This window comes from Pseudopodoces humilis, chromosome 1 (assembly GCF_049639895.1).
Source record: "Pseudopodoces humilis isolate 2021_Gansu_Grassland_sample_001 chromosome 1, ASM4963989v1, whole genome shotgun sequence".
In the NCBI taxonomy this organism is placed as follows: Eukaryota; Metazoa; Chordata; class Aves; order Passeriformes; family Paridae; genus Pseudopodoces; species Pseudopodoces humilis.
Window position 1 is genome coordinate 55,390,304 of NC_142200.1, and position 26,654 is coordinate 55,416,957.

Consider the following 26,654-nt stretch of genomic DNA (forward strand, 5'->3'; position numbering starts at 1 on the left):
ATGTAATTATTAACAAGCTATGATAAGTAAGCTTGGATTTGCAATTTCAAGGACAGCTTTTCTAAGAGGCAATGGTTGCACATATTTTGCCAGAATACCTTTAGTTCAGCTCTTTGAGAGAGGAGTCTCTGTCAGAGTTCTTGTCATTATGAATTTTGATTTATAAAGAGTCATGGACCTTAACATGAGGGTTAAAAAAGGACCTAGGTAAAGGTGCTGGGAACATATGTCCAAGAGGACTATGGAGATCATCTGTGAAAGATGTTTCAGACTGCTGCATCATTTATAAGGAAAATGAAATGAAGATGGTTTTCCTTTTACTCCTCTCTTTTGCACTAGTAGGACTGCTGAAGCATTTCTGGATCCTCACCTCTGTTAAAGCCAGAAATTTGGCTGTGATTTCTGGATCATCAGAACTAAAGACTTTCAAGTTCAATTTTTTTTTCCTAGTATAAGTTCTTGCTTTAACCTGTGATGTCTTACTTTGTGTTTTTTTCCAGAACGATTCAATGTATACCTTATGCCTACACCAAATTTAGATATCTATGGGGAATGTACAATGCAGATCACACATGAAAACATCTATCTCTGGGACATCCACAATGCCAAGGTCAAGCTGGTCATGTGGCCTCTGAGCTCTTTGAGGAGATATGGACGTGACTCAACGTGGTTTACATTTGAGTCTGGAAGGTAAGAGCTAAGGAGATGCAAAAAAAGGAATAAAGCAGTGGGGCTTTTTTGAATAAGCAATATGATAAGTTAGATAAGCCTCTCCTTATAAAGCAAGACAGAATACATGGCCTCTCCATAGACTTCCCATTGCTGAATATTACTTTTCAATATATTCAGGCCAGTGTTTGAAATAAACTTTAGTATGCCTCACATTAAAAATGAGCTTAAGCTCCCTCTGACTTTTATTTAACTCTGATTGAAATGTCATTCTTAAGGTTTGTGAGTCTCGTTGTGCTTAAACACTAGTATGGTATGATTTGAGTACTTTTGATGTAGAAGAAATTAATTCTGGATCATGGAAAAGGCTCATCACACAAGTATGAATGGAATAACTTCCATTACAGTGGCTATTACTCTTTTTGGATGTTCCTGATGACTGATTGCCACCCTAGAGTATAATTGCAAGCAGCACTACAGAGAACATTGTGAACCCATAAAAAGGCTAGCTCTTTTTCCTGCCTGCAGTTTTAATCCTCATTCCCATTTCCATCTTCAGATCAGTTTTAAATTTCCATAGAGCTCTGTTTTTCCTCTCTTTCATATCTTTTTAATGCATTTCATATCTTGCCATTAGGTTCACTGCCTTTTCTGCATTTTGTGCACAAAAATAATTCTGCATTTAGCTCTCCCTCTGGTGGTGTTTCAACTTGTATTTTATGGTTCTAGACTATTGTTTTTTATGGTTTGATTTGGGTTTTTTTATGGCTCATCATACTCCTTTATGAGGAGGCTGAATTTTCTGAAACAATCTGTGAAATTACAGGTGTCTCTACACTCTTGGGTTAGACACACTATCTTATTAAAAAAATCTTTATATGCCTTTTGGTCTAGACTTATTCATTACTATTAACAAAAAAATGCAGTTTGTGATCAGAAACAAAACCATGGATCACCGTACCATCTTTCCTCTGCCATTTCCATAACTGGGAGTTACCATTTTAGGAGTAATTTGTATATCCAGACTGCTGTCACTAGACCTTTTTGGAATTCTGTTAGTTTTCTGTGATGAGTTCACATGAAGACATCACTGGGTTTCTTTATTTAATATTTTTTAGTAAAAACAATCAAAGCTGACCCATGTTTCAACTTGATTTCAGTGATTAAGCTGAAGGATTTATTCAAATATACAATTTTAGCCTGAATTAGCATTTCAAGCCTCCTACAGTATTTTAATTCCATTTCAAGCCTCCTACAGTATTTTAATTCCATGCTAGTACCTGAATATCATCTGCTCCTATAGTCCATGAACCATATGACCTGATGAAAAGTGGATTGTTTTCCTGTGTTTTATTATTATGAGATAGCTCTGCCTTTATCTGTCATGCTTTATTGTCTTTGATCTGATTCCTCCCTTTTTGCTTGCTTGGGAGTACTTTATCTATCTGATTTGGAAATGCATAGATGTAAAAAAATAGGGCTAGAGAAAAGCTGGTATCTTCAATAACATCTGAAGGCTATATGGGGCAATAATAGCACTCATTTTAAAATCTGTTGTTGATTTGCTTGGGGTTTTGCTTATTTTTATTTTTTAATCAACAAATCATCTTTCTCATCTTTCTAAACATGGTTTCCTTTGTTCCCTAATCTGCTAGTACCTTAATGCAATAAATTCCTGATGCATGTTGTTTTATCAGAAGTGAAGCACTCATCCATGTTTTATGAGAATGTTTTGCAGTAAAAGTGTTGTTGCTTTAATTTTTCCCTAAGGCTTAAATATCAAATGTAGGCAATTGCTTTAAAGGAAATATTTTTAAATAGGTTATTATGTTTTAGTGTGTTTTAGCAGATATCCAGTATATGTGTATGAGGTTTGCATGAACATTAGGAGCTTGGTTTTATATATTTATTTTACATCCTGAGTTTTGGTATTACTTTGAGAAAATAAATCCCTTCAATAACATAAATGGACATACTCACAAAGAGGTACTATGTTAAATAAATTGATCATAATTAAGCTTTTTGACAAGTTTATCTTTTAATAAATATACTGCTTTTCATTTAAATGGAATATGGACTTGCATGTATTAAACTGAACTGCTCTCTTGTCTAATGAAATTCAGTGACTACACAATTTAAAAAAATGTCTAAAATATGGGAGGAATGAACTCAAATTCTGAGTTCTGTCAGATTTTAACGTTTAATTTGCTAGATTTTTCTGTTTAGTTCTGCACTGAATTTGAGTTTGTAAATATGGGTCTTTGCACTACCTATGAAGTTAGATTTGTTTTTATTTTTTATTATTTATTGAACCAATGAAAGTAAGTATTCCTTGCTTGGTCGTTTCCTTGATCTGTCTTTTTCATCTATCCAAACCCTGCTGAAATATGGGAGAAGAACAATTTTGTATGGCTTTGTTGAATGCTGGGTGGAGAAATTCTCATTACCTCAAGCACCTGATTAGGGCTAATCCCATGCAATCTCTTCATCTATCAGAGAACATTCACAACTCCATTAGGCACCACAGTGGCTTTGTGTGGATTAATGCTGTTTATCTGACACAGTGAATTGATCAGAGCACTTGAGTTAAGAGCACAGCATTTACGTTTTTAACATCTAGGCTTTCCAACTAACCAGTCTTGGACTAGACTGGGGAGTCGTGATGGTTCAGGAAGGGTTAATTTTCTTCACAGCAGCTGGTTTTGGGGTTAGTGCAAATCACAGGGTTGACAAACCAGGGATGTTTTAGTTACTGTTGAGCAGTGCTTACACAGAGTTAAGGACTTTTCTGCTCCTCACCCCACCCCACCAGCGAGGAGGCTAGGGGTGCACAAGGAGTTGGGAGGGGACACAGCCAGGACAGCTGACCCGACTGACCAAAGGGACAGTCCTATACCATATTGGCATCATGATGACCATATAAAGCAGGGGGAAAGAGAAGGAATAGGGGGGACATTTGGAGTGATAGCATTTGTCTTCCCAAGTCATTGTAATGTGTGGTTGAGCAAAGTTTTCTTGGGAAGGGTTGAACACCTGTCTGCCCATAGGAAGTGGAGAATTAATTCCTTGTGACATTTTGCATGTGCACATGGCTTTTCCTTTACCTATTGCACTGTCTTTCATCACTTTTACCCTTCCGATTCTCTCCCCCATCCCAGCGGGGGAGTGAGAAAATGGCTGTGTGATGCTTGTTGCCAGCTGGGATTAAACCACAACAGGAGTTTTAGTGTTTAATCATCAATGATTCACAGGATTGCCTTAGCTCATGGATGTATGTAATGTTAATAATTCTCATTATTTTGGATATTGGAGATGTTGGAGGCACTGTGGACTTGACCTGCATGAAAGCACTTCCTTCTCTTCAGACTCTTGGAAGTTCTGCTCCATGTACATGGGCTAAATTAGTCTTTGACTGTCTGATTTTAAGCCCCTGAAACAGGAAGTGTGTCCTTACAGAGCTGCCCACCCAAACTGTCCAGATGAAGTTGCTATTAATCTGCAGAGGATTGCATTAAGTACATGCAATTTAAGAAGCATGCCAGAAAAGTAGTAAAACAGCTAGAGGTGAAACATTTGATAGTCCTGATCAGATGTGAAGACATCCTTTTCAGTCTCTTGTCCAAGTTACAGGATTCATTTTCTGATGTAAACCAAACCATCCATAGTAAAGGCCATGAACAATGTTTAAACTCCACTCTTTGGTAACTGCAAAAGGCAGTTGGCCAAGCTTTCCTTTTAGCAAAACAAGCTGTCTGAGGCATCTTTTTAGGAGCATAAGAGGAGACTCCTGAGTATTCAGAATTGAGGCACAGAGAAAATTAGGCACATATGGACTCCTTGTTCATTTTGAAATGTCTTTTCTTTCACTTTACTGTAATTTTGTCTTTTACATTATTTTCTATGTATGGAAGCTGTCTGGTCAAGTGTAATAACTGGCCAGAAGTATTAAAAAAAAAAAAAAAGAAGCTGAAGTCAAGTTAAACATGGTGAGAAAATATAATGAGGGGATGGGCTGTGGAAACTCTAGCCAAAATTTATCAAATTTTTTGAGTTTCCAGCAGAGATTTTTGAGATTAGATTTTTGAGAGCAAAAGGAGCCACAAATCTATTACACACTCCTTTTTCTCAAATACAGTTTCTTTTACTTTGTAGAAAAGATGTTGAAATTTAAACAATCTCAAGTATTTCCAAGTCAATTCATGCTGTGCATTCAAAGAGACTCATTGAAGCACACTAAACTATTCCTTCTTCATTTGCCTTTGATTTGGGTTTTTTTGTTCATCAGAGAAAATTTAATGAAATATGGTATTCTCTATCACTTCTAAGATCTGGAATCTGTTCCTTTGGTTAAGAAAAATAGTAAGCTCAAGCATTACACACTGGTGACATGAGAATTTCTCAGATTTTTTTTTTCCCAAGACTGATATATTCATTTTCTCTGTGGTAGATACACAGATGCTAGGGTTATCTGAAGCAGAAAGTTCACTGTTTGCTTCAGGCACTACATCTGACTGAAATGTTTCATTTGTCTGTCAGTCCTCTGTGGTGATTTTTGGTGTTAATATGAAATGTATTAGTCAATTAACCCTTAAAGCTCAGTCACAGGAAACATGTGCTTATGTGCTTATTTGCTTATGTGGGAAGAGGCCCCTTATGCGTGTGCCTTGTGAGACAGCTGTCATGGGACTTCATACACTGCTGTGCAGGTCTATACCTCCCTGAAGAGAAGCCTGCAATTCCTGGTTGCTGGTGGATTATCTAAATAGTAGATTAAATTTATCCATCATGGGTTTACGATAGAATTATAAATCATATATTATAAATCATTATAAATATCATTATAAATCATAAGCTTGTGATAGAATTTGTGAGTCACTTGGGGTTGAGCAGCAGTATGAGTACTTGTACAGCTTTGATAAATAATTTATCATTTCACATAAACATTAGCTCAGAGCTCTCAGAATCTCATACTTTAAATATTTAAGTTTGCTAGGATTCCCTTATTTTACACCTTTGTGATATTTTCAAAAAGCCAAATTACCCACAATATAAATTTTCTGTAATTTTTTGCTTCCTCATTGTCCCTTCACTTCTTTCTCATATCCTTTCCACAAGCTGCATATATCGCTAAAATCTGAAAATAAAAAACTTTCTTGAAAAAGAAACATTAATCTCTTTTATGTATCCTACCCTGGCTTTTTTCTCAGTAATGATGCAGCTCTAATTTTAGGGAAAGTGGCATTTCTTAGCACTTGAAAAGGTTTCATTAGTTCCTGCTATCTAGCCGTGCCAAGGTTATACTGTAATATGTTGTAATTGTAGTTCCATTCCTACTTTTTTCCATTCCAACTCTTAGTTTGCCTCTTGCCAAATTCTTGACCTGGAATAAGTTCTATGTTAGTCATTCGATGCACTTAAACCCTACTTAAAAAGGAGTTGTGTGTTTAACTCATCTACAGGACTGTTACTCTGGTTTTGATCATGGAACCTAATCTAAGAACTGTTTTACTAGCAAAAGCTAATATAGATCATTGTAAGTGATTTATAAAGTACTCATTGTATTTTGTCTCTGCCAAGGCTTCTCTCAAACTGCCCTAGCATTGATAAGTTAGAGTAATTGCCACCAAAACTCAATACCAATGAAATTCTTCATCATATAGTGGACTATGGGAATGCATTGTACCTTCTAAAGCATTCTGCTTTTTTTAACCCTGTTTTGAAAATTCTCTCATGATGTACAAATCTACAAAAGATTTTCCCCAGCTCACAAAGAATGCCTGAGCCATTTCATGTCACTGCAAAAGCTAGTTTTTATGAGAAAAACAATGACATCTTAAGAAGGACAATATATTGAGAGAATAAAATTACATTTATTAATTTTAACAGAAATAGATTGAGAAGTCAGCAACTCTTAGGACATAGATGAACTTGTGTAGCATAATAATGAATAAATTTATAAACAGTAAATTGATAGCAATGAGTACATCACTAGTTCATTAATTCAGCATTGCCCAAGCAGTAAATTTTCTTATGAATTTGTACGGCATGAAAAACATGCAGTTAGAAAAAGAGTCAACCAGATTTTGTCTAGTGAACACAGAAGATATGCAGCTCAGAAGAAAAGCCATCATCTCTGAGGTGTCTGTAGAAGTTGATTATATTTGCAGATCACAGAGGGATCAGTCAACTGTCAATTGATCACCAGCTGTCCAATATCATTTATTTGAAATGTTGCAAAGCTTTTTAATGAAATCGATAAGAATTGTGTTATGTTTGACTAATGTATTAGCAGACAGCATGTTAAGTTTCTCCTGATGGTCCTGATATAACGTGAATTGTACCTTTCAGTTGAAGTGCCTAAATTACTTTCTCCCTTCATAACACAGTTACCTCATAGTCAAATTAGGGCTTGTTTGAAAATATTCTGACACCAGCCACCATTTCAGGAGGTTTTATGTTGATGTATGAGCCAAAAAGATTTATTTACTTACCATATTCTAACTGTCTCTTTTTCATACCTATGCTCTCCTGTAGACATGCGTTGTTGGATTAATATTCCTGAAGCTGAATATGGCTAACAAGATCATTGGTGTGTAATGTATGAGTACAGAAGAAGCAGACAAAATAATTCATACAGTCTTAATCACATTAGGATTCACTTATTGTTTCAACTCTGCATTTTAACCTTTGAATTACACAGTCAGCAACAGCAATAATTAATCTCATATGGCAAGTCTGGAAAACTTGAGATGCCCCAGCAGCAAGTCCTTTTATCTCCAAGAGTCATAATAATCTTTAGCTTCCTACCAGAAAATATAGGACTAAAATAATTCAGATTTAAAACCAAAACCAATTTAGTTTTAAAAAAAAAATCAAAACCCAAAAGCTTTTAAATACAAAATACTAATAGATTTTGCAATGTTCTTCATTTAATGTATAGATACTATAAAAGTGCCTATTTTAGCAATGAAATACAACAGATGCAACAACATCTCTCCCCCAGCAAGGCCATTTGCATCAGCTAATTAAAAACGCTGAAACTTGACAACTAATTATCTATATAGACAGTGGAAGAGTGTTAAATGCTTCACAAAGGGCAATCCAGAAAGCCACGTTTTGCATGGAAAACCATGTAGCCTGCAAGAGTGCTAAGCACTAATAAATCCTTCTTTTCTCCAAAGCTTATGAATGTAAGATCATCAGTTGAGGAGGAGGTTTGAAATGTCCTTTATGCAAGGGCTGTGTACTGTACAAACATAGAAGGAAGTAATCAAAATGCAAAGGCTGGAATTTGCACAACAGAAGAACCTTGTTCATGAATATGTAGGAACCTGTGCAAACCCGTGCTTGCACATGCACACATGGAGCATTGCAGAAGCATAAAGGGGCACGGTTTTGTGCATTTGTGGGCTTCACTGGTTGTCAGGAACTCTGGTTCCTCTGCTGGCTCATAGGTTTATTCCAAAGGTCGTTTTAGTGTTGAACAGTTGTCTCTTGTATGTCAGATGGAAAAGCAATTGCAACGGAAGTTTTATTCTTCTCTCAGACTTGAGTCTTCATTACACTGAAATCAAGTATTACTGAGTATTATTGAGTGTATTGGCTGTTATTCACTACTCTTGAACTGAGAAAGCTGCTTTAGCAGGCTGGTCTTGGAAGGTTTTGCCTAATATCTGCTTCATTCCCCCTGTTTTTTCAGACAGTGTTGATTCATGATTCTCAGAAATAATAAACTCATTTATAAGTAGCAGCTGAGGCCACTTGGTCTGTTCAGCCTTGAGGAAACTGAGGAGAATTCCTTTCAGTCTTCAACATCCTCACAATGGAAGAGAAGGGACAGCTGCTAATCTCTTCACTCTCATGACCAGTGACAGGACTCAAAGGAACGGGATGAAACTGAGTCAGGAGGGGATTAGGCTAGATATCAGGGAAAGGATTTTCATCTTGAGGGTACTGGAACAGGCTGCCCAAGGAAGTGGTCACAGCACCAAGCCTGGCAGAGTTCAAGAGTTTGGACAATGCCATCAGGCACATGGTGTCCTGTGCAGGGCCAGGAGTTGGACTCTATGATCCTGATGGGTCCCTCCCAACTCAGCATATTCTACTATTCTATAAAATGCCTATTGGCATCTTTTTGTTTTGCTTTATTAAGATGTATTTCTGGAGAATCTGGGTACCCAGCAACTTCTTTGCTTCCAAAAGAGGTCCGTAGAATGTTTTTGGTCGTTGCTGTCAGTCACAGATGGATAGCAGTTCCAGAAATACTTCAGTGTTCCGGACATAGTAATAGTGTGAGAGCAGAAATTCTAGCATAGAAATTTCCATGGTGATTCTTTTTTTTCAGTAGCTGTATGCTAACTGTTCATTAGTAAGTTGAATGTCCTTACCAACAGAGCTTTATGTGTATGTAAGTTATATATACACACATTTCCCAACATACTTATGGCATATGTGATCTCATGGCACCCAAGACTGTGGTGGAATGTGTGAGTAACTGTGGAGGTAACTGACTTTTTTTTTTAATTGCTGCAGTTTTTTTGTAGCTTTTGCTTTTAAAAACAAATCAATAATCATGAAAATAATATTTCCATCTATTTCTTAATTAATTATTAATTCCATTCATTATGTCATTGATTAGGTCTGCTCTTCTGTCAAAGGCTATTTATAATCAAAACCAAGACAATAATATTGGGAAAAAAACACTAATGGAGGCATTAGTTTGCAAACCAGACAATTTTCTGAACTTGTGAATAACTAGGATGTTTTTGTTAAAACCTTTAAAACATGGTAGATAACTTGGATAATATATATTCTTCACTGCTTCTCAACAGCTTCACCCTTAGTGAAATCTGGGTTACTTTTTGTGAACTTTTACTACACACACACACACACACACACACAGAGAAATATTTTAATAACATGTGTAAAATAATATAAATGTTTTCTTCCCAAAATATGTATATAACTAAATATGAAGACCTGAAAGAACTATCCAATTGACCGTCCATGATTAATTGTTTTAATTTTTTAAGTAGTGCCTGAATACTAATCCATCTGTTAAATTTCAAGGGTTTTTTTTTTCACACAGCACTTTGCTGAGGAGGAAACAAGGCTAATAATTGAAAACCATGTCACAGCCCTCCTAGCATTACCATACTTTATATCCCGCTCAAGTCTTTTATTGCAACTAAGTGTCCTCTCACTCAAATTTAAATTAACTAAAGAACTATTAAAATATTGTCACATAGGGGAGATGGAGAGCACTTTACGGGCAGTGCCTACTCAGTGGCATTCTGGAAAAGTCAGGCTATTTGGTCCCACTGGCTCCTTTAATCTTTCACTTATTTATAAGGTACCAAAGGAAGGTTTGCCCCTTAGCCCCTGAAGAGGAAATGCTATTAGCTACTGTGTCCCTCCTAATGGTACTTCTTTGCTATCACAGTAAGTTATTACTATTATTGCACTATTAATAATGCTGTACTCTGTGGTGTGTGATTTATTTCTGCTGTGAGTGGTCATTTGTCACATATTTTCTAAAAAGCTTCCATCTTATTAGAAAGAGGGGAGGGAGAAGTAGCATCTAATGGAATCTCTCAATCTCAGCTGCTCCAAACATCGTTTGATCTTTCTGACTTTTTGGAAGAAAGCTCAGTCAGTGCTATAATTCACTAAAATCCTTCATCTACTTGATTATCCTGTCAGTGGCCAAAAAGTCAAATATAACATTGTATTTGCATGGCTTGCTTGAACCACTATATCTAAGCAGATTTTCACTTTCTTTTACTATTTTTTTACTAATTCTCTGTCCAACTTGAAAAATATCCCCTCTTTAAAATTATACTATAAATGGTTCACTTTCTGAAAACATTTTGAGATGAATGACAGGAGGGATTTTATTTACCTGAAATGGCAGAAATTTCATCAAGTTGATTATAAAGGTAAGTAGAAGTTATCATCACTTATTGCATTTGTTAGTATGGAATACTTAAAAACTCAGAAACATTTGAAACTGTCTGACTGTAAGTATCATTTACGGTCAGGAATGGGATTAAGGGCAGAAAATTGTGCAGTTTTGGGGATGATTCAATGGAAAACCCTGAAGTTCTTTCAAATTAAGGTGTTAACCCTTTATTTAATGCTAGAAAGGCTGGATCGTGTATCTCTGCTCTTCCAAGAGTGCCACCACTGCCACCAGAGACCAAAGAGCAACAGCAGTGATGCAAACCAACCTCTGAAGAGGACTTGGTCAGGGATGTGCTGAAGATGGTTTGCAAAACAGCAAGTGGAGCAGCTTGCTGGGACTAAGAGAAACTGAAGAGATTGGTGGAAATAGGAGGGAAAATTTGCAGGGGTGGGACATCAGAATGGGCTAAGCATGTGGAATAGGAGATAGGAATATAGTAATTGAATACAAATGGGCTGGTAAGATAAAACTTGATAGGGAGAGACTTCCTAAAACAGAAGGTAGCTGGGTTTGGGAATGTGTATCATCTAAGGAGTGATATCTAATCAGAAAGTGTGGAAGATATGAGCAAAAGTAGCAAGAAGACATTGTACAGGATAAATGTTTGTCATTAGCAGATAATACTCAAATACTCAAATACTTCACTTCACAAGTACTTTGCCTTTTTTACTGGATGTTTCTTTAAGGCCCATGAGACAAATTTCTCAGAGAAGGGGGAAAAAAGGAGAAAAAATCAGTATGATTAGCTCTCAACTTTTGAAGCACAGATTAAACGGAGGACAGCTAGGAAAAAGTGTTCTGTGCACGTGGAAGTAGTGTCAAAAGCTGGTAAAAAGTATCATGAGAGAAATAAAAGCAGAAATAGCAATATACATAAATGAAAATGTATATTAGCATTCATTCGGAGACTAAGATTCTGTCTATAATATAAAGAATACCTATAATATAAGTCTTCGAGATTGACAAAATGGGGAAATACTGTAAAAGACTTTTCCAGTGTTAAAAAGGACATTCAAAGTGGTTTTAATGGCCTACGTGAAATAGCCACAAACATACCCTAGCTATTATGTGTTAAGTGTCTGGGAAAAGCAAGGTCACCTTTGGCTACATAAGCACCACAAATATACATTATGTATCATTCTACACCTAAGGGATTTATACCAAGGGATTTATACCCTTTCTCTTTTGCCAGTTTGTACCAATACTTCTTTCTTTTTGGGTGGCTGTATATAAATTTTTGGTGAAGCAGTAGGTATTGCATCTATAGTTCATGAGGTTTTTTTTAAAGCTGGCACACAGAATCATGGACAAGAAGGGATTGACAGGGACGGCTGTTATGAATTTCTTATAAAAGTGTTGCTAAGTCAGTGTAGAATAGCAGAAGCCTAAACTCTAGAATATTGAACTAGACAGGTAAACTCCAGTGTAAAAGAAGCTTGCTGGTATTTTTTTTTTCACAGCAAAGGATGATTGGTTTTTTCATTTTGCTTTCAAACAGTGCCCCAAGTTCCCTGGGCAGAGAGCAGGCATGCTGTGCTTAAAAATTTTATGCATTAGACAAGATGTATTTCACAGTTTTAGATTATGCTATCCCAAATTTGTTTTGCAGTCTTTGTTTTTCCCCTTTTCTGGCAGACTTGTTAAGGTGCATTTCTTGCCAATTAATAGTATCTCTGTGCTCTGCAGAGAACTGGTCTGAGGGAATATTAAATGGTGGCATGCAAACACAATGACCACAGTTCTTGCCATTTTTGCTTAAACCTCTTCAGTTTAAGCAAAGTCCTCACTAAAGATAGCATAAAATGTATCTTTAGCCAGTGCAGCATCAGTAGTTTCACACAGGACTCATAGTAGGTGCTAAACAAAAAGAATCTAATCAGCATAAGTGATTGATATTAATCAGAGGTGGAAATGCACATTTATCAGAAAATGGCCATTTCATCCCATAACATTTTAGACAGGAGATATTATATGTGGTACTATAGAAAAATATGTAGGGAGTCCAAGTATGTAATTATAAACTGTAAATAATGCTTTCTGCTTTTTTTTTTCCATCCTTTTATGCTGTTTTCCTGTCCTTTTTCAGTATGATCTAAGCTATGTGATTATTTGTGATGATTTTCTTTTGCAGGACTCTCTTCTTCCATTTTTCTTTCTACACTTCTTTTATTCACTTACATCTTTTTCTTCCCACTTTTGTAATTGTAAGAAGTACCAATGACATTTTAGGTAACTATTTTGAAGATACGAAATATTTTGGGTATTATTAAGATTTTATCAAGCTGCCACTGACCTGAACACAAACTAAAATTGATATTAGCTATCAGGCTAAGGAGAAAATGTTACAGAGAGTTTTTCCACTGCTAGAAAGCACTAGCACAAGAATGTCTTATATACAATCAAACTTGGAGTCAGAGATGCCAGGTGAATGCAGTGGGAGTTGTTTGATCCATAACAGAATTGCTGCTGTTTGCAATTGAGAGAACAGGGAAAATCTGTCTATTTCACTTCTGCCTGGCTTGTGTCAAAGAGGAGAATTTAAAGCAAGTGGGAGTGAAATGTTTCCTCACTAAATGAAATACCACACTTATAAAGTTGGTGCAAGTTCAATGAATTTTTAATGCTTGTGGTGGGGGTTGTACACTTTCTGTGATTACTTTTGTGTGTTATTGCATACTCAGTTTACAACTGAAGGCATTATTTGACCACTGGTGTCAGCGTACAGGTCTAGCTAAAGTTCAAGCCAGAACCACAGCCTTCAGCCAAGATCTTCAATTCTAATTCAGTGGCTGACAGATATAGGTTTGGGAAAGAAATGCCTGCCTTGTCTCATCCCTGGTGCTATTGCCTCTCCCTGGGGATGCTGCTGTGGCAGGATGCTTCCAAACTGGAGTTGATAACCCACCACTTCTGAGACTAGTGTTGATGAGTTCTTGGATGTCATTAGCATATGTTAATTACTCATTAGTGTATGTACATAACATAGTGAGTGGATGGGCCATGTGTGCCCATAATATTTGCATATGACTTTCTGAAAATTCCTCTGTGTCCACAATGGTCAAAGCAGTATGTCTCATACCTCAAAGGTGGACTGACACTGAGAGAAGACAGCAGCACTTAAATCCCCACCACAATAAAATCACAATGTGCTGAGAGCTTCAGAGAAATGGCTGTCCATAAATGCTTTAATGGCCAAAATCACTCTTGACGGTGCATTTAAATGGGGAAGTGGTGGGAGGAACACTTGAAATCCTTATTTTGAAGTAATCAAAAAACTCAGCATAGAATGCTCAGGGTGCTACTTTCATCATTTCTTCACACTTTTTGTGACCCACTTTTGAAATGAGAGAATGCAGCATTCATTCTTCATAAACTGGGCAAACTGATGTTTTTATGCATGTTAAAATTATGCCTGTGACTACTTCACCTTTTTTTTCCTGTTTCTATGGCTCTAAATGTGGGGGTGTATTAGTTCCTTCATAATTTTTGCTTCTATTTTTCTGCTATTATTCATCAATCAAAAATATTAATTGCATTAGTTCATTCTTGTTCAGCCCTCCAGAAATTTCTTCTTTCTTTCCTTATGTGGATATGTTTTGATCAACAGAGGAAATACCTACTTTGCATGCTAGCTGTCAAAATAAAATGGCACAAACACAGCATCTGCCTGCATCACAGAAGGCACTGTTTGTTTCCAATAGCGTTCAATCTACAGATGAGAGGTCAGTGAGACTTTATAGAACAAATGCACTTGTAGATGATTTCCATTGTTAAATTCTTGGTCTCATAGGTATGTGCATATGCAAAGCTGGGGCTTAGTACAGGATTAGAATTCCAGGATCACAGTATGGGTGAAGTTGGAGGTGGCCAACTTTTTTTAACTTGGAGCATGATCAGGTATTCCAAATATTATGTGCAGGGTCACAGCTTCTAAGCATCTCCAGTTTCTAAAAGATGAAATAAAATTAACAAATATACCTATGCAAATTTGATCCTTGGCTGTTACTGTTCCAACATTTGTTAACTGGCAAATGTCTTTTTAAAACAGCAATTCCTTCCTGAGAGAAGATTGAGTTAACTTCAGAATTATGTCTCCTTGTGTTTGGAATTAATGCAGGCTCTAGGGAGTATCATCTGACAGAATTTCCATCCCCAATGCCCTCTGTGAGGAATAGTCCTGAAGATAACAGTACTGGAGGGCTCCAAAAGAAAAAATAAAAAGGGAGAAAATAAAGATCTTGGGTCACTAAGTTTTATTGCTTTTCTTACAGCAAATAGTGATGTGCTGCCACAGGGCTCCTGTACTATTACACTATCATTTATTTTAACCAGTAATGGCCTTATTTGAGTTTTATATTTAACATTTTTATGTTTGTCAAAGTCAACAGTACTCATGTAGATTAAATGCTGTTTCCTTGTGTACTGCTCCTAAAAACATCAGAAGAAACTTAATACTATTGTTATGGGATATTTATCTTTGTTGGGGAATAATAGCTCTTAACAGGGTTGCAGAAGTCCTGTAGAAATACCTGTATTTGCATACAATCCCAGATTCCAGGACTTGGTACTTGTATCTTTCTCATTCAAAAATGAGATGAAAAATAATAGCCAAACCATGATGACTGAAAAGGTTTAGTCAGACAAATTTAGCTTATGGTAGTCTTTGCAAACTTTTTATCAGACCAGTGTTTTTCATTGGTGTGTTGTACAGCCAACAATAACTGTTCCTTCTGTATTAGTATGATCATAGTAATATATGAGTTCCTGGTATATCTTTCACAAAGCTGGTAAGAATAGATGCTTGCCCAGTAGTTAAATAGTATTAATTAATAGTGTTAAATAGTATTTTATCATTATCAACAAAACATGAGCTCTTCAAATTAACAGAACTAATTATCTAACAGCATTTTCATGTCTGTTCTGTTACATAAACTGTCAAAAATGCAAATGTGTATTTAAGAACATGACAACAATTTGCTTTATTATCCTCTGTTTTTAATAAATGTGACTTTTTCTTTAAAGAAAATGTTACAGTGCCAAAGTCTCAAAAAGTGGGTTGTTTTGTATATACATATGCGTTAATCACTTGCACTGATTTCTTAAATAATATTAACTGATCCAGTACTTGCATATTGTCATGTGCAACTTAGAATATTTCATACTTGGAGGTGATGAAGCACAAACAGCATAGTTCAGTTGCCCCCATCAAAATGTCTAGCTCATGTTTTATGAAAGTAGTCTATAAAGCAGGAAGAGACAAAAAATGTGGTCATGGTAAAGTATTTGGATTCTACTTCTTGGACTCCAGAGTATTGCTTCTAGTAGTGAGAAACAATGTCTTGAATATTGGGTGTATTGGGTTTGTGTGATAAAGCTTTGGTAGCAAGGGGACTACAGAGGTGGCTGCCAGAAGCCACCATGTGTGGTGGCCCCCATGTGTGACAGAGCCAGTGGCAGGCAGTTCCACAACAGACCTGCTGCTGGCCATCAATGCCAGTGGCAGCCCTCTGGGATAATGTATTTATGAAGTGGGGAAAAACTGCAGCCAGAGAGGAGTCAGAATATGTGAGATAGAGGCCTGAAGAAGTGGAGAAGGTGCTTCAGGCACTGGAGCTGGGGTTCCCCTGCACTGGTGCAGACCATGGTGAGGCAGCTGTGCCCCTGCAATCTGGGGAAGTCCATGGTGGAGCAGAGATCCACCTGCAGCCCATGGAGGATCCCACAGTGGACAAGGTAGATGCTAAAGGAGGCTGTGACCCTGTGGGAGACCTGGACTGGAGTAGGCTCTTGGCAGGGACCTGTGGACGTATGGAGAGAGGAGTCCATGCTGGAGCAGGTTGGCTGGAAGGACTTTTGACCCCATTAGCCACCCACATTGGAGCAGTCTGCTCCTGAAGGACAGCCCTATGGAAGGTATCTATACCAGAGCAATTTGTGAAGGACTGCAGCCTATGGGACAGAGTTATGTAGCATAAGTTCATGGATGGCTGTCTCCTGTGGGAGGGATCCCATGCTGGAGCAGGGAAAGAGTTTGAGGCGTCCTCCCACTGAGAAGGAGGAGAGCAGCAGAAACAATCAATGGATGGTAGCCCCCTCTCCCCATCCTCCTGCGCCTGGAGGGAGCAAGGTAGAGAATCAGGAATAAAAGTAAGCCCAGGAAAGAAGGGGTGGGTGGACAATATTCTTAAGATTTGGGTTTAATCAGCCTGTTCTGATTTGATTTGCAATAAATTCAAATACTCTCACCAAGTTGAGTCTGCTTTGCCTGTGACAGTAACTGGTGGCGGATCTCTCCCCGTCCTTATCTCAACTCAGACACCTTTCCTTATATTTTATCTCCTCTGTCCAGCTCAGGAGTGATAGAGCAGATTTGTTGGACACCTGGCTTCACACCATAGCTTAGTTTCTAGGATCTAGGAAATAGAAAACAGAACCTCTGCACAGCATGTTTGCTATTACATATGGATATATTTCATAACTGCACGTCAGTCTCCACATTCCACCTTTTATGCATGACTTTGAGTCCAGTTTTCTGCTTTTTATACTGCAATGATCATTAAGGATTATTTGTTGTCTTTAACTCTTCAGCACTAGCTAATTTTATTCTGGTATATCAAATAAATTAATATAAACAAGAACATTTTAATGATAAGAGTAGGGATGGCTTCTTAGCAACCAAATAAAAGAGATCTGAAATAAGTCCCAGGTAGAATCCTCCTTATCAAAACTGAACCTCAGGAAAAAAACTAAAGTATACCTTTTTCCACTGTGTCCTATGATAGACAGGGGTCAACCCCGTGGAGATGACATAGAAGATTATAGTGCTGGTGGACAATAATCCAGACAAAGTCTCAGCCCACTTTCTGCACTTCCATTAAGCAAAAAGTGGAAAGCATCTGGCATGGAGAAATGGTTTGGTATCCCTCATAAGCCCCAGTGATCTAAGTGTACTATCACATAGGGCATCACAGAGACAGTGGCTGTAGAGGCAGTACAGTCAATGAAAAAAAAAAGTATCTCAAGAGGCATAATTACCACCAGTACTGTAGAGAAATGTGTCCTATTGGACAAAACAAAGAAAAACATGTTTTCATGAGAAAATTTTTGTTTCTGATATATTAGATGTCTTAAATGGTTTCTAGTTTAGGCAGAAAATAAATAATCTTATAATGAAAAAATACTATTCACTCACAAAGAGAGTCCTGCTATAAGTCTTCCTGTAAGGGGGAAAATTTTTAGGGTATCACATCTCTGCTCAGAAAGACTAGCAGTGTATTCATCAGCCTAGCACATAAGATTTTTGTTACCATAAGATCTTTAAAAGATTTGCAACTTAGAATGCATTTAGATCCTCTAGGTAATATCAGAGAAGGACTGCTAGATTCCTCTGAGTGGTGGAGTTCCACCTACCTGGCAGCAAATCATCATCAATCATTTCCACTCCATCTGTGAACGTTTTCCTTCTCAGAATTGCAAAATGTTTCTATAAATGGCTTTAGTAGGAAAGCTACACTGATAGCGTGGAGATCCCTTAGTGCATTTAGCTGACAACACTGAGAATGACTCAAGTAGCACAAGATCTGACCTTGAACAAATCTTCAGGGCTAAGCTCCATAATCACGTTACTGAGCCATATCAGAGGTGTGATAATATTCAAAGTTCCCTGTATTAACTCAGGCCAAATTCGAGGATATTCCACTTTCTATATCTCATAAGCATATTCAAGAACACTGTAAAATTTCCCACCTCAGCATAAGTGAAAAAACATGGCAATGAGTGTCATGGTGGAATGTCTATGGCTGGCAATTAGTAGATAGCATGCATAATTGATTTTTTCTTGTTGTATATCCTTGCTGGTAAATAACCATGATTAAGGGAGGCAGGCAGACGCCTCATATATTAGAAAATTTTAATGATTTGCTTCTCAGATCATAAAATTTCCAGGATATCCTTTTGATGCTCCAGATAAAACTCTAAAATGCTGAGAGCGAGGCATGGCAGTTTAACTCATTATTCTTATAGGGAATCTGTAACAGACCACACTTAGATTCTCTGTTTACTCCTTCTGGATGTTGCACTTTGTATTGTTGCTGTGCTTCACCTTGGTGATCTTCATTTCCTGAACACAGATTTTTCACAGGACTTTTCCCTGCTTTCACCAACCTTGTCCCAGCCTTGGGTCTTTCTCACCATGTTTGCTTCCAAAGTTGCATACCTGAATCATTTACACTTTGTGCACATTTTCTGTTAATGGTCTTCTCTCTGCTTCACCAATAGAACTTTCCTAGGTCCCATACATATTCTGTTTATGAATTTTCCTTTTTTCCTTATGGATTCCCCCCACAAAGTATCCCTTTTTTGACTGTTCAATAGTAAGGCAGAAATTTTTATAAGGATTTCCTTTTTTCTGCCTTTGTTTTTCTATACTTTCAACATAGAAGTTAAATTACAATTTCATAAAAACATGCATAGTTTATTTTTCAGTTGTCTTGAAAAGTATTCCTAGGCATAAAGGGAGCTTTTTATCTAAATATGCTCCTGCCACAAAGAGTTTATTTGCTTTCCTTATTTTTTTGTGTTGTTTTGTTTTCTCAGAAAAGAGCAACTTTGGCAGGAAGCAAGCTAGCATGTGTTGAAGGCTGGAATGAGCGAAGAATTTGGACCCTCAGGGAAGCTTTGCATTCATTTTATAGTGAGGTCTGCTGCTTAGCTGGCTGTCTTTAGTGTATGCTGTGTGTATCGTCCTTGCACACAAAGAAGAAACAGGATTTCTGTCAAAATGGCTTAGCTCAAGTTAAGATAACAACAAACAAGGGAAGAACAAAAGTTAGATACCACAAGAGAGATAGTGTTTGTGTGTCTCCACTGATAATCTAATTAAATTGGAGGCAAAACTGCTAGTTTCCACCACTTTTAAAAAAATCAAAGCTGTAGCAACACAAGAAGTTAGTGTCAGTTCAGAGTTAGATAGTGCATACCAATTAGTTTTTTTCATGACTGACAGCCACAGCTTCAAGGCTTTAAAGAAAGGCTGACTTTTATTTATTACTTGTCTTAGAAGTAACAGGCCTGGTCCCATATGTGCCATCTGACTACCTCCTTTGGCATACAGGAAATGAGCATTAGCTAGCTAAGCACTTGTGAGGTGGGTCAAGGCAGAGCTCAGAGGGTCGTGATCAGAGCAGTATAACCCAGCTGGAGACCTGCAGTCAGTGTCATTCTCCAGGGATCAATACTGGGTCTGGCCTTACTCAGTTTATCAATGACCTGGAGGAAGGGATAGAATGTACCCTCAGTGGGTTTAATGATGATCTGAAAAGAACTGGGGGAGTGGCTGATACAGCTGGAGGCTCTGCTGCCATTAAGTGGGACCTTGATAGGCCAGAGAGTTGGATGGAGAAAAACCAAATGAGGTTCAACAAGAGCAAGTGCAGGGTCCTGCACCTGGGGAGGAACAACTGCAGGTACCAGCACGGGCTGGGGGCTGACCTGCTGGAGAGCAGCTCTGCAGAGAAGGACCTGGGAGTCCTGATGGGTGACAAGCTGATCATGAGCCAACAGTGCCCTTGTGGCCAGGAGGGCCAATGGGATCCTGGGGTGCATTGGGAAGAGTGTGGCCAGCAGGCTGAGGGAGGTGATCCTCCCCCCCTGCTCAGCCCTAGGGAGGCCACATCTGGAGTGCTGTGTCCAGTTCTGGGCTCCTCAGTGCAAGACAAGGAGCTACTGGAGAGGGTTCAGAAGGGTCACAGAGATGGTGAGGGGTCTGGAGCATTTCTCTTATGAGGAGACACTGTGGAATCTGGGCCTGTTTATCCTGGAGAAGTCTGAGAGGGGTTTGCATCAATACATAAAAACATCTCAAAGCTGGCCAAGAGGATGGTGCAAGACTCTTTTTGGTGGTGCCCAGTGACAGGACAAGGAGTAAATGGTCATAAACTGAAACACAAGAAGCTTCACCTCAGCATGAAGAACTTCTTTACATTGAGGATGGCAGAGCACTGGAACAGGCTGCCCAGGGAGGTCATAAAGTCTCCCCCTCTGGAGATATTCAAAACTCACGGGACAAGTTCCTGTGTTACCTGCTCTAGGTGACCCTGAATTAGAAGGGTGAATTGAACTAGATGATTTCCAGAGGTCCCATCCAACTCTAACAAGTATGGGATTCTGTGATTTTATGAACCTTATTTTTGGGCCTCAAAGTGTCTGAGTAAGCAGCTACACTCTTTTCATGAAACTATTTTTCAAACTCTTGCTGTGAAGTATGCAACAGCAATTACAGCCAGTTTGGTACAGGTAACTGGACATTACATACTCATGATCTGTTCTCATTTATGAATCTAAAGTCTAGAAATGCTAAAGTAAGATAGTTATTAACTATTAATTATTTGTATCTGTAGTTATTGGTAGAGTTATTAATAGTAAACATCTGATGATGTTTCTTCAGTCTCTATGTGGGGATGTTTACCTCTTCTTAGTTATTTGTATGTAATTTGTTATACTTTTGAGTATATAAATCAGCCTTTATTTCTTTAATCCTTAATTATTTGTTGATAAAAAGAAATCATTCAAATTCATTAGAAGTTACAAGTAGATCTATGAAGAGTTAAAGTTAATTCTTGTCTTCTCATGCAGTTGCTGGATATCACACTGTTAAACTTTTAAAATACTTCACCCATGACATGACAGCATGAATTTCTATCTGGGAATTTTTTTTTTTTTTGTAAATTGTGGTCAAATCAACGAAGTTTTCTTTTTGAAGGGAATTCTACATGGTTAATATATAGTGTTGATTCTTATCTAAATGGCATAAGTTACACAGTGAGCAAAGGCAATGGGAAGCCATTATATGAATTTGGGAAATGTTGAAAAATGTCTGGCAATAGTGGTGTGAAAATCTCTTTGGCTTGAACAGAAATTCTACCTTCAGTGAAAGCAAGAACTTTCACTGTTGATCTCTGAATCTGATCTCTGAATTCAGTTTGTCCTAGGGCAAAAGCTGGGCTCTCACATTCTTTCTATTCTTTCTCCTGGTTCTTAAACCAGATCTGCTAATTGTGATAGCTGTGGAAAGCTGTTGCAGTATTTAAGGAATTAAAAAAATTGCAACTCTTTGCAGCACTGTTTATCTAGTGGTGTCACTGTCTGTCCAGTTATATCTTTCTGTCATAATATATGAAAAAAAATCCACTTTTGTATTTCAGTCAAAGCACTTCAAACATTTTAATGCCTTGAATCCTTAAATATCTTAAAGCATAGGTTAATGACATCCCTGTTTTAAAGAAAAACACAGAAATAGATCGGCGTTTTTCAAGCACCTGCAGACTGCAAATATCTCATAAAAAATTAAAGTACACAAAATCAGTGACATTTTTCTGACAGTGCAGGTCATACTGAGTTGGTAGGACTGCATTGCTTAACTGCAACAGTACCAGGGAAAAAGAGGCCCAGACCTTTGTCCTGCCTTTTCTCAAAAGTGATTTTAGGACATGTAAAAGTTAGGATAAAATTGGGCAACTGATCAACCAATTATGCTTTGAACATAGAGAAATTAGGAACACGTTAGCAAGGCTAAACGAGCTTTATAGGGACAGTTATCTGGCATCTAGAAGGGCCATAGAGATAAAGTTTTCTGTTCTTTGTTTGGACTATAAATAGAACAAGACAAGTCTTGCTTCAGCTCATGGGCTTGTCTGTTCCTGTTGGCCAGATATGTAAATGTTTTGCTTTTATGGCAAAACCCTAAAGCTTCCGAGAGCACCCTTTCCCTGTCCCCATCTTCATCATTGTTCGGAGTGCTTCTATTTTAGGCTGTGTTTCCTTGTTCTAGAAAGACTGAAACGAACCCTAATGAGGCTACCGATCTTGGTATATAACTAGAATAGAACAAAATAGAACAGAAAAATAGGCAGGACTAGACTAGACTAGAAGTTCTAAACTTGGATTTTCACCTGAATAAAGGAATAATGCTCTGAGGAAATGAACAGGAAAACCTTACTATGGCAAAGGGATTCATCTCCTTGGGAGGCAGATTATTCATAAGATTAAATGGAAGAAAGTTTTATGCTAACAATTTTTGCTGCTTTCACCTGGTTCAGATGTGCCAAGTAACAACTGCTTTATTCTTTGGGCATTAAGTCCTATTAAACTTCAAATCGAGCTAGGGGAATTACACACTTTAAAAAATGATGTCCATAATTCTCCTTCACCTCCAATTTTGAGCAGCTGTGTGCACACCATCCATCATTAGCCAGGGAAAACCTCACGGGAAGGCTGGTGGCAATGACTTTCCAACACTGGTGTGACATGTCCACCACAGCTGAGGCTGGAAGCAGGGCAGTGCCCTTTGCAGTGGACGAGGGGCCAGGGCAGTGCCACAGCCTGCACCAGTGCCTCCAGCCAGGGACAGACCTTGCTCTGGTAGGCACTGGGGGTGGTTGGGTTTTGCATGGTGAAAACAGGCAGCTAAATCCTGAATGTTAATCATGCCCCATTGCCTGCTTCCTTGTTTTTATCTCGGTAGGATTTTTCATCCTCTGAAACCAACAAAAAGATCATATTTTCTTTCAGTTTCTGAAACCTCATTCTTTTTTCCAGACTTTCCATTTCACGCTGTTTGAATTTTATTAAGATCTCTTTACACAAAAGCAGAGTACTGGCTATATGATGCCCTGAGGGATCTGAAAGGCTGTTGCCATAATGTCACAAAACTCTGGGGACATTTTATTTCCACCAGAAGCTCTTTGGAGGACTGTGTCTAAGGATATAATCTATCTTAAATGTTTACAGCAGGGATCTTGATCTCCATTAGAATTTAATACAAAAAGCTCTTTTTTTAATCTCTTAATTAGCACATCACATTAACACTGATTAAGTAATACCTATCTATAAAATGTATTTTATTTTATTTATATTTTTTAAAGTAGAAAACTTACATTATTCCAGAATTATGGATAATATTGTTAATTGAGTATTGTTAAAGACTATGAATTTCTTTTCAGTACCTCAGTTCATCATTACAAAGTATTTTCACCAGGTATTTTCCAGAAGTACCTCTGTTTCTGTTTCTGATACTTTCTGTTCTTCCCAAACACAGACATGCATAAGTTCTTTGTATGAGGCTCAGAGTAAGTAGCATGTCTCCTCCAGTGAACAGGAAAAGATTTTGTAAGTGTTAATAAGGTTTTGTTTTCACTGGCCAACCTTGAAATCAGATACAGTTGCTGAACTCCCAGCAGTCCCTTATGTAGCACAACAGTCCTGTTCAGATGGCTTTTTTAACGAAATTGTTTAGGAAGTCATATTCGAATTTCACAAAAAAAAAGATAAGTCTTGTGAAAAAAAGTGTTCTCTTTTCAAAAATCTGCATTATAATTGTGTGTGTTCATGTGTGCATGTAATGTAGTCGACATATATTTATTATTTAATTAAAATAAGATAGATCTGTGTGTTCATTTGATGGGATTTTTTTTTTTTTTTGGTAAAATTTAATGCATGAATAATTATACAGAATCTGGGATACAAATTCTAAAGATAATAATATTTAAAACCTGTTTGAATGTTGAACCATTTGGGACACGTTTTTCTAAATTTTTTTAATTTTGTATGTTTGGGGCTTTTGGGGACCATGCTGAAGGTGCTGGGATATTAACAAAATTAGTTTTCCTTAAAAATAATGTAAGCGTCCAAAACATTAAAGGAATCTGGTATTTTAAGGCAAATCAAAATCTCTCTATTGTTGATGTATGTTATACATCAGTGACTCAAGTCAACAGTTTTCTGTCACAGATAATTGAAAATCTTTACAGGAGGTATCAGACCAAATAAAAAGGATTTTCAAAATTCCATTTCTTAAATTGCAAGTACTCTATAAAAATACACAAATCAGACACTGATAATATTGGAACTACTAATATAAATCCATTGAATTGCACCACTGATTAACAGCATCCAGTAGTCCTCCAAGTAATGGTCACATGGTCATGGCAATCTAACATTATTTCCTGTTTCCATTTCCTGTATTTCCCAGACCTTTTTGTCATTGTATTTACTGTGTACCACTCCTCTTTCTCAGAATAATGCCACACTGATATCACAGATAAGGATGACAGCAGTTGGTCTCTCAAAAGAATAAGTTAGTTTTATTTCTGGAGGGGTTTTTACATTATTTAATCTTCTTTTAAATCAGAAACTGTTCTATTCTCAAATGGCCTGAATGGCTGTTGTAATTATCAGGATAGCTTTGGATGCTGCCTCACATAAATGTACTGGCAGAGGTAGTAATAATTTAACACTTTTAATGCTGTATTTCAATACATCATCTTTGTAGTGATTAACCATAATGGCATTTTAAGTTGGTCAGTGTTCTCTTAAAATATCAGCTTTTCAAAGTCACAATGTACTACATATTTCTGGCATCAATTGATTAAAATAATTAAATTTAGCTCCCACTTACTGGTGCAGACATTTGGAAAAAATGACAGAAGTAACTGTCTATTAACTCAAGTTTTTATTCCACTCTAAAACTTCTTTTTCACTATCCAGATGATGATTGAAACTGAATTTAAAAAATATGTTAATGAAGTTCTGCCCACCTCTTGGAATATGTCTCTCTCTGATGGTAAAAATAACTACAGATGTTTGGTGTTTTGGATTTCAGAGTTTAACTACGTCTCTAAAGTTGCATTTGCTATTGTAAGGTATGCACTTTTTATAATAGTTAGATAAAAATTACACAATACTCATTGTTTTTCTTTCCGTTCTGCTTAAATTTCCCTGCAGGATGTGTGACACGGGAGAAGGGCTGTTCACTTTTCAAACACGAGAAGGAGAAATGATATATCAGAAAGTCCATTCTGCAACACTGGCAATAGCTGAGCAGCATGAAAGATTAATGATGGAAATGGAGCAGAAGGCAAGGGTAAGGTCCTTTTACCAAAAGTTTTTAAACTTATAAAAATTGGTAATAAACCAAAGTTGCTGGATTCAACTGTAACTGTAATAGTATCAGCTGTGTGACTAAGACAAAACAGACTTTCAGATTTATGTATTTTCATTGTCAGGGATCCTCTGTACAATGTACAATCTTCTGTACAATGGTAGGTGACTTTTTGGAACAGGGGATACCATTAGACAAGAGATCCATGGTCACCTTCTCTGAAACTGTGGTTCTGTTGCTCAAATATTAAACCTTTAGCTGTTGTGTTGGCTACTGATGAATGAGTTTTAATTGCTCCTTGTGGCCTCACAGGTGGAAAAAAACCCAGTATAAACATGTCTATGTGACAGCAGATGTGTTCTGTTTTTCTTAATCCCTGAAAGAAATTACTTCCCCTACATTATAAGCAGCAATGCAATTGAGTTCAAATAGAGCTATTTTATTATTTTGTGTTCAGAATTTCCAGTTTGCACAAGTTGTGTATAAGTGACAACTATAGAAAAATTTGGTGCTCTTTTAAGAAAAAAGCGTTCCCTGTGTGATTAGAAGTAGAGATGGTTTTTAATGATTGTTCTGGAAAGCTGACTTTCAGGCCAGGCAACCTAGTCTGCTTGCTTTTCCCCTGAGATGACCACGATTCTCTGCATATCTTCTTCCCTAGACAGAGATTTCAGGTTAATTGTGGCATTTTCTTCTTTCCCTCATCCATACTGTATGTGTCTCCAGTCATGCAAACATGACTTATATGGATCTATCCCCCATACTCCACCAGTGTCAAAATATCTTTCTCACACTGCTGACACAAAGGCTCTTGCAAGGACCAATGTAAGACCCCAGTGTTCAACTTTTCTTAATTACTCCTCAGATAAGTCAGAGAACCAATCAGGAAATGCTAAGGGGTACAACTGGACCTTAAAGATCATCTAGTCACAACTTCCCCAGTTTTCCTTATTCACTGAAAAATAAACTAGAAAAATACTTAGTTTTCCATGTCAGAAGTCTGCTGCATTGAATGTTCCTCTCAGACTTTACGTGTCTGTTGTGAGAACTTGAATTGGGAAGCCATAAAAAAGGCCCATTTTTGGT

The 26,654-nt window shown here is 37.4% G+C and overlaps 1 protein-coding gene across 1 annotated transcript in view; it reads left to right on the forward strand.

Moving 5' to 3' along the window:
• DOK6 (docking protein 6) overlaps positions 1–26,654 on the forward strand; it is a 242,683-nt gene that overhangs the window by 155,363 nt on the left and 60,666 nt on the right. The window contains exons 5-6 of the mRNA XM_005517298.2: positions 501–690; positions 25,412–25,550. Of these exons, the coding sequence (XP_005517355.1) occupies positions 501–690; positions 25,412–25,550 (329 nt within the window). The remainder of the gene's footprint in view (positions 1–500; positions 691–25,411; positions 25,551–26,654) is intronic.